The following is a 15,451-nucleotide window of genomic DNA, read 5'->3' as shown; positions in this document are numbered from 1 at the left end:
TGATAGTTGCTTTTCGTTGGCGTTTACGATCATAAATCAAAGCCAGTAGCGCACTCGGTCGATATTTATAAATATCTATTGAAGTGCTTTTAAAATAATGCGTTGTTGGCTTGTGGAAGGGTATGGAAAATGCACAAGAAACCCATTGCCTTAACAATCTATCCTTCTCGTCAAAGAAAATTCCACTGCTGGCTACCGTTTGTAGAAGATGGTACGGTTACATCTCCAACACACTAGACTAGCCGTTAGAGCGCAGCAAACTCGCACCGCAGCACTCTCCCCTCCCACCCTTCTGGTCAATGCTGCTTGCACAATGGGGCGTGGCCTCCGCTTGGCCAGCGATCGCGGCCGCGCGTCGATTCCCTCGTCCTGATTGGGTGCGCGCCGGCCGCGATTTCCCTCCAACTTCGGCCCCGCCCAGCCGCCATCTCCCGGGTGACGCGGACGCTGTTTAGAGGGGCGGTGCCCGGCTGGGGTGCTTGGGATGCGCGTGCGCACAGGAGGGCTCGTTTCGCCTTCCCATCCTAGGGCGAAAAGATGAAGGTAAAGTGGAGAGGGGCAGTCATTTCGGGGGGAGGGGGTATGCGCGTGCGCGCGGATGCCCCCAGGATGGTCCAAGCGCCTGCTGTGGGAAAGCCTGTTCCTCAAGGGCAGCCAGGAAGGCCTATGAGGGAGCCCCTTATCCCTGAGGGGCTTCAGTTCGGATGAAGAAGGAGAAGGCCCCTGTCGCATCTTTCAAATGGCTTCTCTAGATTTTTTTTAGGCCCCCCTCTCTCTAAATAGTAGTTAGGGATAGCTGTTGCTTTTTCCTTCCTCCCCTCCCGCGGAACTCCCTGCGCCTTGTAATAGACTAGAGTGATGTAGAGTAGACATTCAACAGGTGGCGTTTTCCCGATCATAGCGACCCAGAGGTGGAGGGTGAGCCGTTGGGTTTTTGCTGCCTTACCGTGCACTTGTTGAAAGGCAAAGGGGGACCCGCTAGACTAGAGAGATTTCGGAGGAACAGGCCTGATAAATCTGCTGCAGGACAATGAACCGGGTTCCTGTAGGGCTTTAAAGGCGAAGCCCGTTTATTTTAGCAGCAGAGTCTGAGGTCACTTCTTCAAGTGAATCCGATGAAGTGATTTCTGACTCCGGAAAACTTATGCTGGAGTAAATGGTTGCTTTACCAATCAATCGATCGATCGATCAAGCCTTTATTGGCATAATAAACAATAAAATAAATACAGCAAGAGAAAAACTGGTTAAAAAAATGGATACCCAAAGAATAAAATGTTAAGTAAAACATATCTGCCGGCTTTTGATAATTTCCAAGAGGAAGTCTGCCACTATCCCACAGAAGGAAGGATCTGGATTATCCAGCAAGTAATCTAAATAAATCAGGGCGATCAGTTGAAAATAAGGGAGTAATATTCACATAAGGGAATAAGGTTCACATCTGAATTCCTTGAATCTGGGACAGTATAATAATTGGTGGGCCAAAGGTTCGACTAAGCCAGCATTACACGGGCACAATCTATTAAACTTTTCTGGATTGTTAAATCTACCATGTAACAAGGTGGCGGGTTTGCTTCTAGACTTTTTATTTAATTTTACTGGTTAAAACTAAGTTGGTTGATACAGAAAGGATATATTTACAGGTAGTTCTGGTGGGTTTTCCGGGCTGCGTGGCCGTAGTCTGGTGGATCTTGTTCCTTTCGCCTGCATCTGTGGCTGGCATCTTCAGAGGTGTATCACGGGTAAGTCTGTTACACACGGCCACACAGCCCGGCAAATCCACCAGAACCAGTTGAATCTGGCCGTGAAAGCCTTCGACAATACATTTTACAGGTAGTGTTCCCGGGGGTGGGGTTAAATTTACAGTATTTATAGCGTCTTTACATTTTTGCCAAGTGAAGACTCCCACAGCATGGAGACTCAGAGGGGAGAGCTCTGCAATTTTCTGTGCTGTGCAGCAGTTAAAAGGCACAAAGGAATGTACTGAGCAGTACTGTGTTCCACTTCTTAATCTTTTTTTTTAAAAGAATCCAAGACTGGCAGCTGTTCAACAAGTAAAGCTTGCCTCCACACTGCACGGACATTCATTAATAAGGAAGAGCTTTGCCTGATGAGTTTTTAATTGCCACGCTGTTGGTAAAAATCACTGGAGATCTGTTGCGGGGGGATTGCAACTGTAGGGAAGTCTGAAGGGAACTGTAGGGAAGTCTTTTTCTGCCTTGGCAAATAGAATAGGCATGGAGCCCCAAGTGCCCAACACAACACAGCAAAGGGGGCACATGGCCACACATGTTCACTTTAGATGGAGTCTCCTCACTTTTAAATGCTTCTTTAATGTGTTGTTTTGGGTCCTTATTGGTAAGAGTTAGTAGGCTTGTGTTTCTACGTTAGCGCTTTATTTCTAGAAAACTAGATTTCAGAGCTTACAACCAACTTGAATCTGGAAGCTGGCTTTTCCCCTTCCCCATATCCTCAGAGTGTGAAAACTGGTGAGCACACTACATTTCAAATGTGAGCACATCAGGCCGAATCAAGTCAAGATTTTGAATGTAGATCGCAGGCTAAAACCTTTTGAGATTTGGTTGCTTCTTGTTGTGACATATAGCAGTTATTCTTTTTGCTTTGGGGTATCTGAACATCCAACAGCCTCAGGGCAGTGGCGTAGCGCCGGGGGAGACGTCTTGCACCAGGCGCACCCCGGAGCAGGGGCGTTGTGGGGCAGGGGCACAGGGTACACACATGCCCCGGGCGCAGTTCTCCCTCGCTACAGCTCTCCCTCAGGGACCCTGATGTAGAGATGTACACTCAACATTGAATCTTCAAGGACAGACATATCCACTCTTCTGGGTATATATAATGTAAGTTAGAGAGGACTGGCTTGTTTGTTTTGGAGGGGTGTATGAAGGGATGAGGTGCTTAGTAAATTCTTGGTCTACCAGTTTTAGCTACCAGTTTTAGTAAACTCTTGGTCTACCAGTTTTAGACCACAAGCTGGCGTTTTTGCACTAATATATGCTTGTAAGAATTATTACTTTTCCCCCAAGAATCCACCTGAGAATCTCCAGGCTGTGTATTTGCCTTGCGGGAATCAGAAAGCTTAGAGGTGATCGCTACATAATGTTTTCTTCCACAGAGGAATACACCCATGGCATGTAGCACTGGAGGAAAGCAAAATCGCATGTATTGTTTGCAGAAAAGTCCAGAGAACAGACAAGTTTTCTGCCCACTTCTGTTCTCAAGGCCTGCTGCAATATACTTGTATATTTCTCGTGTTCTTTGTTTAATGGCATTGATCTTTAGGTTTCCACTGGGTTTTGTTTTGTAGTTCCTAAACTTGAAGCACTTTTGCCCACATGTGTTAGCAAGCTCTTGCCCTTTTGTAAACGAATCTGTTATTTTAATGTACTCAAATAAGGCTCTCTCCAGTCTCATACAGTCTCTCCTGTGTATATTTTAATAGGCGTAATTAGGAACAGCAACATCTCTTGTTTGTATTGTCCATTCCAAAAATTTTCTGTTTCTCAATCAGAGTAATGCAACAAATTGTTAGGAATTGACTTTTATGTGTTTCAGTTATATTTTGTAAATATATTTAGGATGTAAAAAAAATTACACTTCTGTTTTTTTCTAAACTGTCACTTTCTTTCCACAGAGAGTATTTTCCCTATTAGAAAAAACTGTGCTTGGTTCCCCTGTGCAATTTGCTTGGCAGAAGACATTAGGAAACTTCATTGCTATTACCGGGTAAGATAACATATTTTAAGACTATAAGTATTAACACTACATTTATATATACATTTACACACACACACACACAGTCACAGTGTTAATATGACAATTCACAGGTGTAGCTGGATGTGAAAATTGTTTTTTATGCCAACTTCTGCTTGTGTGTGTTAACTTTAGATAAACTAAGATCTACTGTTATTTTTAAAAGGTTGTCATCTTGCTAATCTTTTTGTTTTATAGGTCGGATCACACTGTAAAAATATTTGATCGCCATGGTCAAAAGAAAAATGAAATCAGTCTATCTGGGTGAGTCTTACCAAAGGACTGAAAATGTGTTAAGCAAAAAAATTTTAAGCAAAAAATAGGGATAAATGTTGCAAGAAATAATTTAGTTCATTGTTCATTTTTCTGTCTAAAGAAGAGAAATGCTAACTTTTTAATATGACTTTGTGGAAACACAGTAACAGTCATAGTGGATGAACAGAGGCACTTGTGTGGAAGTCTACTCCTCCCAGTACCAGAGGGAATATGCCTCCTTAAATCAGTTGCTGGGGAGCACAGTTGGGATGATGCTGTTGCAGTCTCCGTGGACTTGTTGGGATGATCCAGCGTGGCCGTTCTTCTGTCCATCAGCAGTTAGGGAGAGTTGTACTTCGATGAGATTAGGAAGAGGCTGTCCTCAATTTTTGAAGGCCAGCATGATAGAATGTTCATGTCTCCATCAGGGAATCTGAGCAAGTTTTGCATTTTCATCCCGTGTAATATTTTTTTCCTATCAAATCTGATTTAAGAACTTCTGATAAATGCTTTCTGTGCTGATTTAGCAACTGCATTGCAATGGACTGGGATCAAGATGGAGATACCCTAGCAATAATTGCTGATAAATCCAGTTCCATTTATCTGTGGGATGCCAACACAAACAAAACCAGCCAGGTGGATACTGGCATGAGGTATGAAAAATTTTCATATTGAAGTTAATGTATATATAATATCTTATATATGATTAAAATGTGGAGTTGATAAAGGAAACAGCGTTTGCGGGATGACTGGTTTTCAGTCATGGTCAATATAACATTTTGGCAATGATCTTTCTGTGTCAAGAGCACAGGCTTTATGAGTACTGACATTCTCGATGGTACAAAGAAGGCAGATCTAATTTCCTTTTCTTCTGAAATGCTTTGAGGGTCCCTATTTAGAAGACAGGACATTGAGCAAAGTCTTGCTAGATTTTCCAGGTTTCTCCTTGATTCTCATGCCACTTCTTGAATGATCTCTACTGATTAAAATAATTTATTTATTTATTTTTATTTTTCACATTTCTATCCTGCCTGTTCCCTATAGAGAAGAGGGAGCATAGGGATCTCCACATGTTTTTGAGGTCCCTGGATCCCAGCATGGGAAAGGAGTGAGATAGGGGTTATGTCAGCATATCCAGAAGTGACTGTGTGGGCTGTTATCCTTTACACCAGTGGTTGTCAACCTTCCTAATACCCTTTAATACAGTTCCTCATGTTGTGGTGACCCCCAACCCTAACATGTATCCATTTTACAGATGGAGAACACTGATGCAGAGAGTCTTAGGCGACCCCCGTGAAAAGGTTATTCGACCCCCAAAGGGGTCCCGACCCCCAGGTTGAGAACCACTGCTTTACACAGTATTTTTAAAAAATTATTGTATCATTTGAATATTCCATTTTATATTAATACTCTTCTTCATTCGTTTTCAAATAATACATTTTCCCCTTTTTCCCCTCCCGCCTGTATTTTCTTCATAGTTTTATCAAACAAACAGCAGTAAGTTCATTCTTTGTAATCTCTTCTCCCATATCTCCTCATTGACTCCAGCTTCTTTCAGCTTTACACAGTATTAACTAAGGAAGACTTATAAACTCAGTAAACATTTGAATGCAAAACAGCTAATATGTGATCGAGTATAATGGTGCCATGGAATGGCCTAAGTTTTATTAAACAGTTTTTGAACCATGGACTCTATTCTTATTGTCGATTTCTGAAAATATGAAAATGTGTTAATTCATTAAAATGCCTTTAAATGGTTGACAGCCCAAATTATTTTGTCTTGCAGGGAACTGATGTCTTTCTTGCGCTGGTCGAAAACGGAAGCCTTACTTGCTGCTGGAACAGCCAAGGGAAACTTGCTAATATATAATCACCAAACTTCTCGCAAGATTCCTATCCTCGGTCAGTGCCACAATGAAGTCATTGTCAAAAAAGAGAGAGCAGATAGAGAAAACTAAACATTTAAATGATATTTAATGGTGTGTAATGGGACATTATTTGGGTTAGATCCAGCCAGATCTTCAGTTGCAAGGGTCTGCAACCTGCGGCTCTCCAGATGTTCATCTTGGCAGGGGCTGATGGGATTTGTAGTCCATGAACATCTGGAGAGCTGCAGGTTGCAGACCCCTGCAGACCCCTTATAGAGGAAGTGGGAGAAAAGGGTCTCCTTTGACCACCATAAGGCTATGCTGGGGATCATGGGACATGAATGGACAAACACTGTGTGAGGTGGGGACAGTAATAAGGAGGGGGATTGGTTGAGATTGAGTAAAAAAAAAGCTGTATCTAACCATTTGTCTGTTACGTCACTTTCTATAAAAAGGTAGTAAGATATTTGTCTAGATTGGTGTTTCATTTTGATAATAGCATTGTGTCCATTTAGTGAGATAATGGTACTATTAAATATCTGGATTTAGATAACAAAATTCAAGTAACAGCTGCATGCAAAAAGAGGAGAGGTTTCTTCTTAGTTGGGGTGATCTCCAGGTAGACATAAGAATCCAACAATCCCTCCCCCACCTTTGATTGGTGCATGCATCTGTGGTGTCCTGCAGACTGATACTGTGAACACACATTGCACACTCATGAAAATGGTTGGTTTTTTGGGTTGCTTAGACAACCCAACTTTGTGGCAAAGTATTTGCCTTGCATTGTGCCACAGGACCTACTGCACAGCACGTTGCCCTCTACCAAGGATCGGGGGGTCAAGCGATGCTTGGCAAATGGCAGCATATTTTGGAGATGGTCCTCGCAGCACAATCAAAGCCAGAGACCTTGGCATGCAACAGGTTGCAGCAACAACACTAACTTTTGACTGAAATTTCGTGAGATCACCTTGCAAGACTTTGGGTACTATTTGGGGTTGTCATAGCAACCTGACTGGGCACTGAGGCTTCCTGGCAAAGATGTGAGGAGAAAAAAAGGTTCATGGGTCGCTCAGTTACAATTACTTAAATTATATGCTGCTCATTTCTAAATATTTTTTAATATTATTCTTTAGGAAGCAAAAATATTTAATCTGGCTTTTATTTGTGCATTACTTTTATCAGGTAAACACACCAAGCGAATCACGTCCGGCTGTTGGAGCAATGGGAAACTTATAGCATTAGGTGGTGAAGACAAATTGATAACAATTAGTAACCATGAAGGGGACACTATCCGAGTGGTAATAAACTTGTTGTTATCCAGAAGACTGTAACTGTTAACTGTAACATGCTGTTAATTTCATATGTGAAATTTTTTATGGCGAAAGAGAAAGCAGAAGATAGACGATTGTAAATCAGAATCCTGATTTTAGCCAGTAGTGATGATTTTGGTTCGTCACAAATGGAAGAGAGAAGCAGTATGTACATTTGTAACTAAATAGGCATGTACATTCAAATAAAAAAATCTGATCTGAGCGCACCTTATGTGTTGCCTTCTGAAGAGTATTCTGAATTACATCTCTGGCTTTTGGATCCAAATTCAACATGCCAAGGCCCTTTGTCTTAAGCTGCTCTCTGCTTTCAATGTCCATTTCTTCAGGCCATCTTTAAATTTTCATTACCTGGGGGAAGTGAGAGAATGCTGCTACAGTTTGCCTGTTCAAGTGTAAAGCATATTTGTTTCTTTTCTTTTTTACTTTTACGAAAGCGGAGCATGGTGGGGAGAAGAAGGCACACTTTGTTCCATGCCCTTCATTGATCTCACCCCACTGCACCAAATGCTTGGCTGTGTAAAGAGTTTTTTTTTCTTCTAGCAGAGGTTCATTCCGCACATGCAGAATAACGCACTTTCAAACTGCTTTCAGTTCTCTTTGAAGCTGTGCGGAATGGCAAAATCCACTTGCAAACAGTTGTGAAAGTGGTTTGAAAACGCATTATTTTGCGTGTGCGGAAGTCTGCATCAATAATTTTCATTGCCTTTGTTATGCAGAGGCTCTCTACTACCTGCCTGAGAGTTGTGGGAGAAAATCCCTCGAGTGAGGAATGCCGTACCTGGGAATTTCAATGCAGTTTGTTGAGAGGGCAAAAAGGTTACAGATAGGAGAGTGTTTCCTATCTTTGAAGTAATGAGAATGTCTCCAAACACAATATCTACACTGAATGCATACCATAGCAATGTTAAAAAATCCAAACACCAATTGAAAGGAACAGAACAAGATAAACTTGAATAAAAGTTCTGTCCTCATCTTTGTAAATAAATACGCAAATGTAGGAAAGTGAATTATTTTATCACACCATCTAATGGTTTTAAAGCTTGCAATAAACTCTTAATCATGTATGGATTTCTATTCGCAATGTACTTTTCTGTGATATGAATATTAACTTTTTACATTTATTATTTATAGGGAACAGTGAAAGGAGAACCCAGTGATATGCAGTTCATAGTCATGAAGACAGATGACAGAACCTCAGGAAGCGAGACCACAGTAAGTGATTGAAGACAAGACAAGTTGCTAATTGTGTTAATTGTGCTTCGGTTAATTTTGCTCTGGAGGAATTCACAATGCTGATACAAAAATAGCACATACAGACATTTAGCAATGACTCAATGTGTTTATTTATGTAGACATTTATATCCCACTTTCCCTCTTAGCTCAAGGCATCTTAACAGCCTAATCCAAACTGGGCTGGTGGGCAGGGATGGCCCTTCTCCAGTGCTTCCCCACCCCCTCCAAAGGGCTTTCCCACAGCCCTTTGTTTTTGTTTAAAATAACTCACACACTGTTCCTTTTTTGAACTGAATTGCAAAGTGTGTCTGAGAGCATGAATCCCATTCCAGTAGTGACTATTCCACTATTCCTATTTCACTTTTTTACAGGTAAGTGTTGTGCTTGGCAAGAAAATACTGTATCTTTTTAATTTCCAAGATCCCGATAACCCAATTGAACTGCAGTTTCAACAGCACTATGGGAGCATTGTGGCTTACAAATGGTAAGTGATTCATTACAATTCTGACACAGTTCTTAGCCTACTGGGTTTAAAATCTGTTTTCTGTGCGTACTTCATGACTGAAATAGTGTCCTTGAAAAGAAAAGATGTGTAATTAGCCATTTGTCCACCACTCAACTGTAGATTGAGATACCACTTTTATTTCCATAAATATTCCCAATTTATTTTTTGCTACCTCGGAAATTTGTGGCTCTCCCCTCAGTTTTTGTTTGCATTGGTTTTCTTGCACTCACGTTGCCTGGACTTTGTGTGTGTAATTACATTATTGCTGTCTCTCCAGGTATGGGGATGGTTATATCATGATTGGTTTCTCGCTCGGCTTCTTTGTGGTGATCTCTACACACATTCGAGAGATTGGTCATGAAATCTTACAAGTTTGCAATCATAAAGATAATTTGACAAGCATTGCAATATCACAGTCGCTCAACAAAGCTGCATCGTGTGGAGATAACTGGTGAGTGACTGTGTTTTCTGGATGAGGCCATTAAAATACCAGATATCTCAAAGCAAATGATGGATGCTTGTTAGTGAAAATGCTGGGAATGCGTGAAAATACTTTAGCAACTGCCACTTGTATCCAAAGGACTTTGTGCCATCAGATGGAAAATAAGGATTGTATATGTGGATGTGCTGCCCAGTAAAGGATGGAATAAATTCATGAGCAAAAAGTAATTCACACACAGTTTAGAGTCCGTCCTTTTAATTTATGGATGTTAGGGATTCATTCATGCGTTGGAGTTTCCAGGCATGGAACAGACTGCTGAATTACAAAGATTAACTATGATCCCACACTCTATGTAGTTCTAAGATTCATACTGAATTCTACACAATTAAGATTTGTGCCAAATTACCTTTTGTGTCTGAAAGAAGTGGTATACAGCGGTGAACCAGGAGTCTTGTATGCTGTAATGTCCATACCTAATCCACTGCATTCAGGCAGATGCAGGGAGTTTGTGCTGGTGACAGTCTTTCTAAAGGTTATTGGAATGTTCTAGTTTAGTTATCAGAATGCTCTAGTTTAATCCCATTCTGATAGTTTCTGATGTTTCTGCTTTCACAAGTGTCTTGTTTTCTTCGCAACAGGGTTCTGCGGAGGTCTAGACAGGATTACCATCTCAAAGACTGTCGAAGTAACTTCTTATTTGTGGATTGTCTTTGCAAACTTTAAGGGCAATTCTAAACAGAACCACACCCTTCTAAGTCTGTTATAGTCAGTGGATTCAGAAGAGTGTAACTGTTCATTCAATAGTCATAAAGCTAAATGATTGACTTCATGATTTCTGAACTTTATTTCTAGATTTATGTTATTTTTGACAATTATTTGTTTCCCATAGTTGTACAACTAAAATATTGATAGTTTGTAGCACACGATTACATGATAAATATTAAAAGGGGGTTCTCTGTTTGTTACAGCATTAAGATCCATGACCTGTCAGACCTAAATGAAATGTATGCAATAATAAACTTAGAAGATGAAAATAAAGGTATGTCAGTTTCCAAATGGGAAGCCTTGCCATATTTAGAAAACTGGTAAAGACTCACCTATTTACCCTGGCCTTTGGCCAAAGAGATAGTTTCCCCCTTTTGGAAATTTCAGGATTATAATAGGTTTTTAGGAATTCTAATAGGCTTTTCAGGATTTTAAACAGTTTTTATTGTGCACAGTTTAGAATACTTTTTAGGTGATTTCCAATTCCAAAGCCTTTATTGGCATTATAAACTACAGAGTTAGTAGAAAAGTAGAAAAGAGGCATTTATCTACTAACTTAGGTGATTTTTATGTCTTATGTTGTAACCTGCCTTGAGACTTTCGGGTATAGGGTAGGATAGAAATGTATATAAATAGATAATAAATATTATGCCAGACCTTTTAATATATATATTCTCATCTTTATATTTTTTTTAAAATGTGGTATAACAGTATATTAGATATGGATCAGAATGACCTTAAGTTCAAATCTTTTCTTATCTGTGCGGGTCATCGCAAACAGCCTTGACCTAGTCAGTATCTCTTAGCTTAGCCTGTTTCATAGGGATGTTAGGATAAAACAAGAGAACCCAAGAAAGTGACGTTGAGCTGATGTGTGGAAAGGCAAGATTACACAAGTGAGATAACACTAATGTAGCATCTTTTGAAGTTGAATGTAACTTAATGTCCCCCAGACTGAGAGTGAACTAGCAATTTAAATAAGAACTTACAATAATAACTTGGATTCCATTGTAAATCTAGTGGAAGAGGGTAGGATTATTCCAGTTCAGTTGTCCCACTGCAGACCTCTGACTTCCTCCTTACTTTGCTCCTGGAGTAAAAGGTTCTTGCAGGTTCCTTGTTCTCCAGGAGCAGCATTTCCAGGAGCTTTTGGGCTGCAGTGGGAAGGTAGCAAGGAACAGAAATACCAGTCCACTAGCAAAGATTAACTGTGGGGGTGTAGGCCAATACGTGTAATGTTGCATGTGACATTAAGCTCCATTGATAGACATAAATGTCTTGCAAGATGCAAAGATATAAGATTTGCAGAAATACTTCTCTGTGATGAAGCCTTGAAGCTGTCATCTTGCAAAAGTTGAGTCTTGGGTCTCTGGGACAAAATGACCTTGTTCTGCAAAATTTGATGTTGTAGGTTTAGATCAGCTGTCGTGGACTGATGATGGGCAACTGCTGGCCGTGTCTGCAAAGAGAGGATCCCTTCACGTCTTCCTAACAAAGCTCCCCATTCTTGGAGACTCTTGCAGCACTCGGATTGCGTACCTCACCTCACTCCTTGAAGTCACTGTAGCCAACCACATTGAAAGAGTATGGTACTTCATTCATTTTTAAATCAAGTTAAATGTAAACCGTTTGATTGTTTTAGTCAGTCATCAGCTATAGGATTGTGGTCTCTTTTAGGAGATACCAGTTACAGTTTCTGTGGAAGTCGAGCCCAGCTTTGTTGCTGTGGGACATTACCACTTGGCTGTGGGCATGAATAATCGTGCATGGTTTTATGCTCTTGGAGAGAACAGTAAGTGGACCCGTAGTTCCTTCCTTTAAAAGCAGTCCTCTGCTGTCACATTTGTTAAGTATATTGCATTGTATACAATGGAAGTTTATTGCTTGAAGTCATAACCTGTTGACCCTAGCACCTAATTAGAAGTGGTGAGAAGACTTTTCTGTTCCCAGAATTTAGATGTTGGGAATATGATGATGGTTATAGAAGCATTTAGAATGAATTATCACTGGGATTGTGTGATAAATGGCATATGCCATGCAGAGGTGTAGCTGGGCCAAACTGCGCCCGGTGCGCAGTATGTTTTTTCTGCCGCCCCCTGGCCCCCCCGCGGGGCCCCCCGCAGCACACATACCCCAACCCCCTTCCCACATTTACCTACTTTCCTTTTCTATTTCTAGTACTTTTTGAGGCTGAAAAAAGCAGCCTCTTCACAGTTCAGGGAAAAAAACTGCCTGACGAACTATACTTCCCAGGAGACCTTGTGAGCCCCAAGGTCTCCTGGGAACTGTAGTTCATCAGGCAATTTTTAGCCTGAACTGTAAATAGGCTGCTTTTTTCAGCCTCAAAAAGTTTTTTAAAAAGAAAAGGAACGTAGGTAAGTGTGGGAAGGGGGGCGGTGTGTGTGTGCCGCAGGGGCGGAGTGCTGTAGGGGGCATGGGGAAAGGGGGAGGGGCCGGGGGCGATTTTCCGCCCCCCAGTCATGCGCCCAGTGCACGACGCACACATCCCCACCCCCTTGGCGCTCCACCACTTATGCCCTGTAAATTTGCTGGGTGACTAGGGGACAGTCACACCCTCTCAGCCTCAATCATGGCAAGTGTTTGGATGGGAGACTTCCAGACTATACAGAGGCCGGCAATGGCAAACCACCTTTGAATGTCTCTTGTCTAGAAAGCCCTACAGTGTCTCCATAAGTCAGCTGTGACTTGATGGCAAAAAAAGCAAAGTTCCACCCTTGAATTCAGTGGAGTTAGAAAGGCATATGTCTGCTTAGGACAGCTCTGAAAGCTAGCCGCAGCATTCAGTGCTTGGACATGTTATCCTAAATGTTTAGAATTTTAAATCTCTAAATAAATGTTCAAAGGAGACACATAATCACAATACCCTTGTTTTTAAAATTCTACAGGTGTCAAAAAACTCAAGGACATGGAATATCTCGGAACTGTAAACAATATGTGCCTTAATTCTGATTATGCTGCGGCCCTTTTTGAGGGTAAAGTCCAGTTACATATGGTAAGCATATTAGGAGCCAGAATAAAACTGAGCACAGACTGTAAATACATGCAGTGTGATGATATACTCAGTTTGATGCTGGAGTGGATGGAAATATTAAAATACTATATTTACTTGAAAGGACAAGGAGCCTGAATAGAACATGTCCCCCTTAATGTTATAATGTTATATAAAAATGTTATACACAAATATATTATTATTGGACACCTGTGACTTGTATGCATATATAAGACAGCTCCACCCCCTTTTATCTTTATGATGGCACACCTGTGGAAAAAACCCTTATCTTGTGCACTTCCCAGAGTAATTTAGAGAGCTACAATCCTGGGCAAGTCTGCTCACAATCGTACTGAATCTGATTCAACGGGGCTTATTCCCCGGAACATGTTCTTTGGATTGCAGTATTAGAAGCAGATTGTACAACATAAACAACCTGAGGGGCAGTAGGATGTTGGGTTAGTGTCAGCGAGCTCACTTGAGGACAAAAAGCTCTGGATTATTATACAGCTTTGAGGGAGAAAAGCAGCTAATGGTAATAATTTTTTTAAATAAATTAATAATACATTTGGGTGCTGTATGGCCGTGTTCTAGCAGCATTCTCTCCTGACGTTTCGCCTGCATCTGTGGCTGGCATCTTCAGAGGATCTGATGTTGGGAAAGCAAGTGGAGTATATATATCTGTTGGAGTGTCCAGGGTGGGTGGAGAAACATTGTCTGTGTTTTGTGGGTGGAGTGTCCAGGGTGGGTGGAGAAACATTGGCTGTGTTTTCCACAGCCCGGAAACCACACAGCACCCAAGTGATTCCGGCCGTGAAAGCCTTCGACAATAATACATTTGGTTTGGCAAAATGACTTGAGGACCTTTGGGATGGTACTTGAAGGTGTGTAAGTAATTCAAGCCAAAGGATAAGGGTGAGATGGATACAGAATATGGCTGACTTCTTTCATTTCAAATTATAACATGATTGAAGTTATTTCAATTCTTTCTGCTGATAAGAAACTTTGTGCTTTTGTTGGATATTATAGATAGAAAGTGAAGTCCTGGGTACCCAGGAAGAACGGGAGACCAGACTGTTTCCCGATAATGATGATAAAAGTAAAATTTTGTGCCATACTTTAACTAGTGACTTCCTCATCTATGGTACTGATGTGAGTATTTGTCTGTTTCAAAGTTCACTCAGTTGGTATGAAGTGTTAATGTGTTACGGTATCATCATGTTTTGTGAGCATACATTTCATGACACTGGGCATCCTGTTACAAAGAAATAAAACAAGAAAAATATCCTCACGTGGAGGAAATCCAGAACTTGACGTAGAAAGGATGTTTTAACGCTTTTGATAGTTTCAATGATGAAAGAGTAGCTTTGCTCCTGAAATAATTTTTCGCATAGAAATTTGGTACCTGAAATGTGTACTGTATGGTATTGCATCCTTATGGTCAATTCTAAAGTCATACTCTTCCCCCCCCCCCCCCCATTGTGTTGGTGACAAACAGGGCTTGGCAGTGGCATAGTGGTTAAGAGCAGGTGTACTCTAATCTGGAGGGACCGGGCTTGATTCCCCGCTCTGCCGCTTGAGCTGTGGAGGCTTATCTGGGGAATTCAGCTTGGCCTGTACACTCCAACATACGCCAGCTGGGTGATCTTGGGCTAGTCACAGTTCTTCTGCGCTCTCTCAGCCTACCTCACAGGGTGTTTGTTGTGAGGGGGGAAGGGAAAGGAGTTTGTAAGCCCCTTTCAATCTCCTAGAGGAGAGAAAGGGGGGATATAAATCCAACTCTTCTTCTTCTTCTTCTTCTTCTTCTTCTTCTCAATGGGAGGTGGCAGATTCTTCTTTGAGTGTACAGTGGAACCTCGGTTTTTATTGCCTTCGGTTTTCATCAGTTTTGGTTTTCATCGATTTTTTCAGTGAAAAATTTGTCTCGGTTTTCATCGATTTACCTCAGTTTTCATCAATTTGCAGTAAGGTGCAGGGGGCTGTGGAGAAAAATCACCCAGACAAAGGTGTTGCAGGCTGTGTCTGCAACTTGTTTAATGACAATGTCTTGCCTTATTTCAGACAAATCTTAAAGAGGCGTCAGAAACAGACCTCTTTGGACAGCTTTCTGGTGCGACATTGGTCCACTGGCTCTAAAGCTGGTCCTAGTGTTATTGTTTGTTACTGTTTTCAACATTAAACACTATGTTTATTCACCAAAAATGTGTTTTTGGTATGTTTTTTGGAGTGCCTAGAACATATTAATTAGATTTACATTGATTCGATTTCGATTTC

At 41.2% G+C, this 15,451-nt stretch overlaps 1 protein-coding gene across 1 annotated transcript in view; it reads left to right on the top strand.

Moving 5' to 3' along the window:
- Positions 1–428: 428 nt before the first annotated feature.
- The window catches only part of WDR19 (WD repeat domain 19), a 44,794-nt gene continuing 29,771 nt past the window's right edge, over positions 429–15,451 (top strand). The window contains 14 exon segments of the mRNA XM_048508714.1: positions 429–543; positions 3,650–3,741; positions 3,967–4,032; positions 4,551–4,676; positions 5,810–5,925; positions 7,074–7,189; positions 8,354–8,434; positions 8,827–8,939; positions 9,238–9,411; positions 10,371–10,441; positions 11,579–11,751; positions 11,845–11,959; positions 13,074–13,180; positions 14,207–14,329. Coding sequence (XP_048364671.1) covers positions 538–543; positions 3,650–3,741; positions 3,967–4,032; positions 4,551–4,676; positions 5,810–5,925; positions 7,074–7,189; positions 8,354–8,434; positions 8,827–8,939; positions 9,238–9,411; positions 10,371–10,441; positions 11,579–11,751; positions 11,845–11,959; positions 13,074–13,180; positions 14,207–14,329 — 1,479 coding nt within the window. The 5' untranslated portion in view covers positions 429–537.

The sequence above is a fragment of the Sphaerodactylus townsendi genome, linkage group LG10 (genome assembly GCF_021028975.2).
Source record: "Sphaerodactylus townsendi isolate TG3544 linkage group LG10, MPM_Stown_v2.3, whole genome shotgun sequence".
NCBI lineage: Eukaryota > Metazoa > Chordata > Lepidosauria > Squamata > Sphaerodactylidae > Sphaerodactylus > Sphaerodactylus townsendi.
Note: the sequence above shows the minus strand (reverse complement) of the source record. Positions and strands in the feature narration are given on the sequence as shown.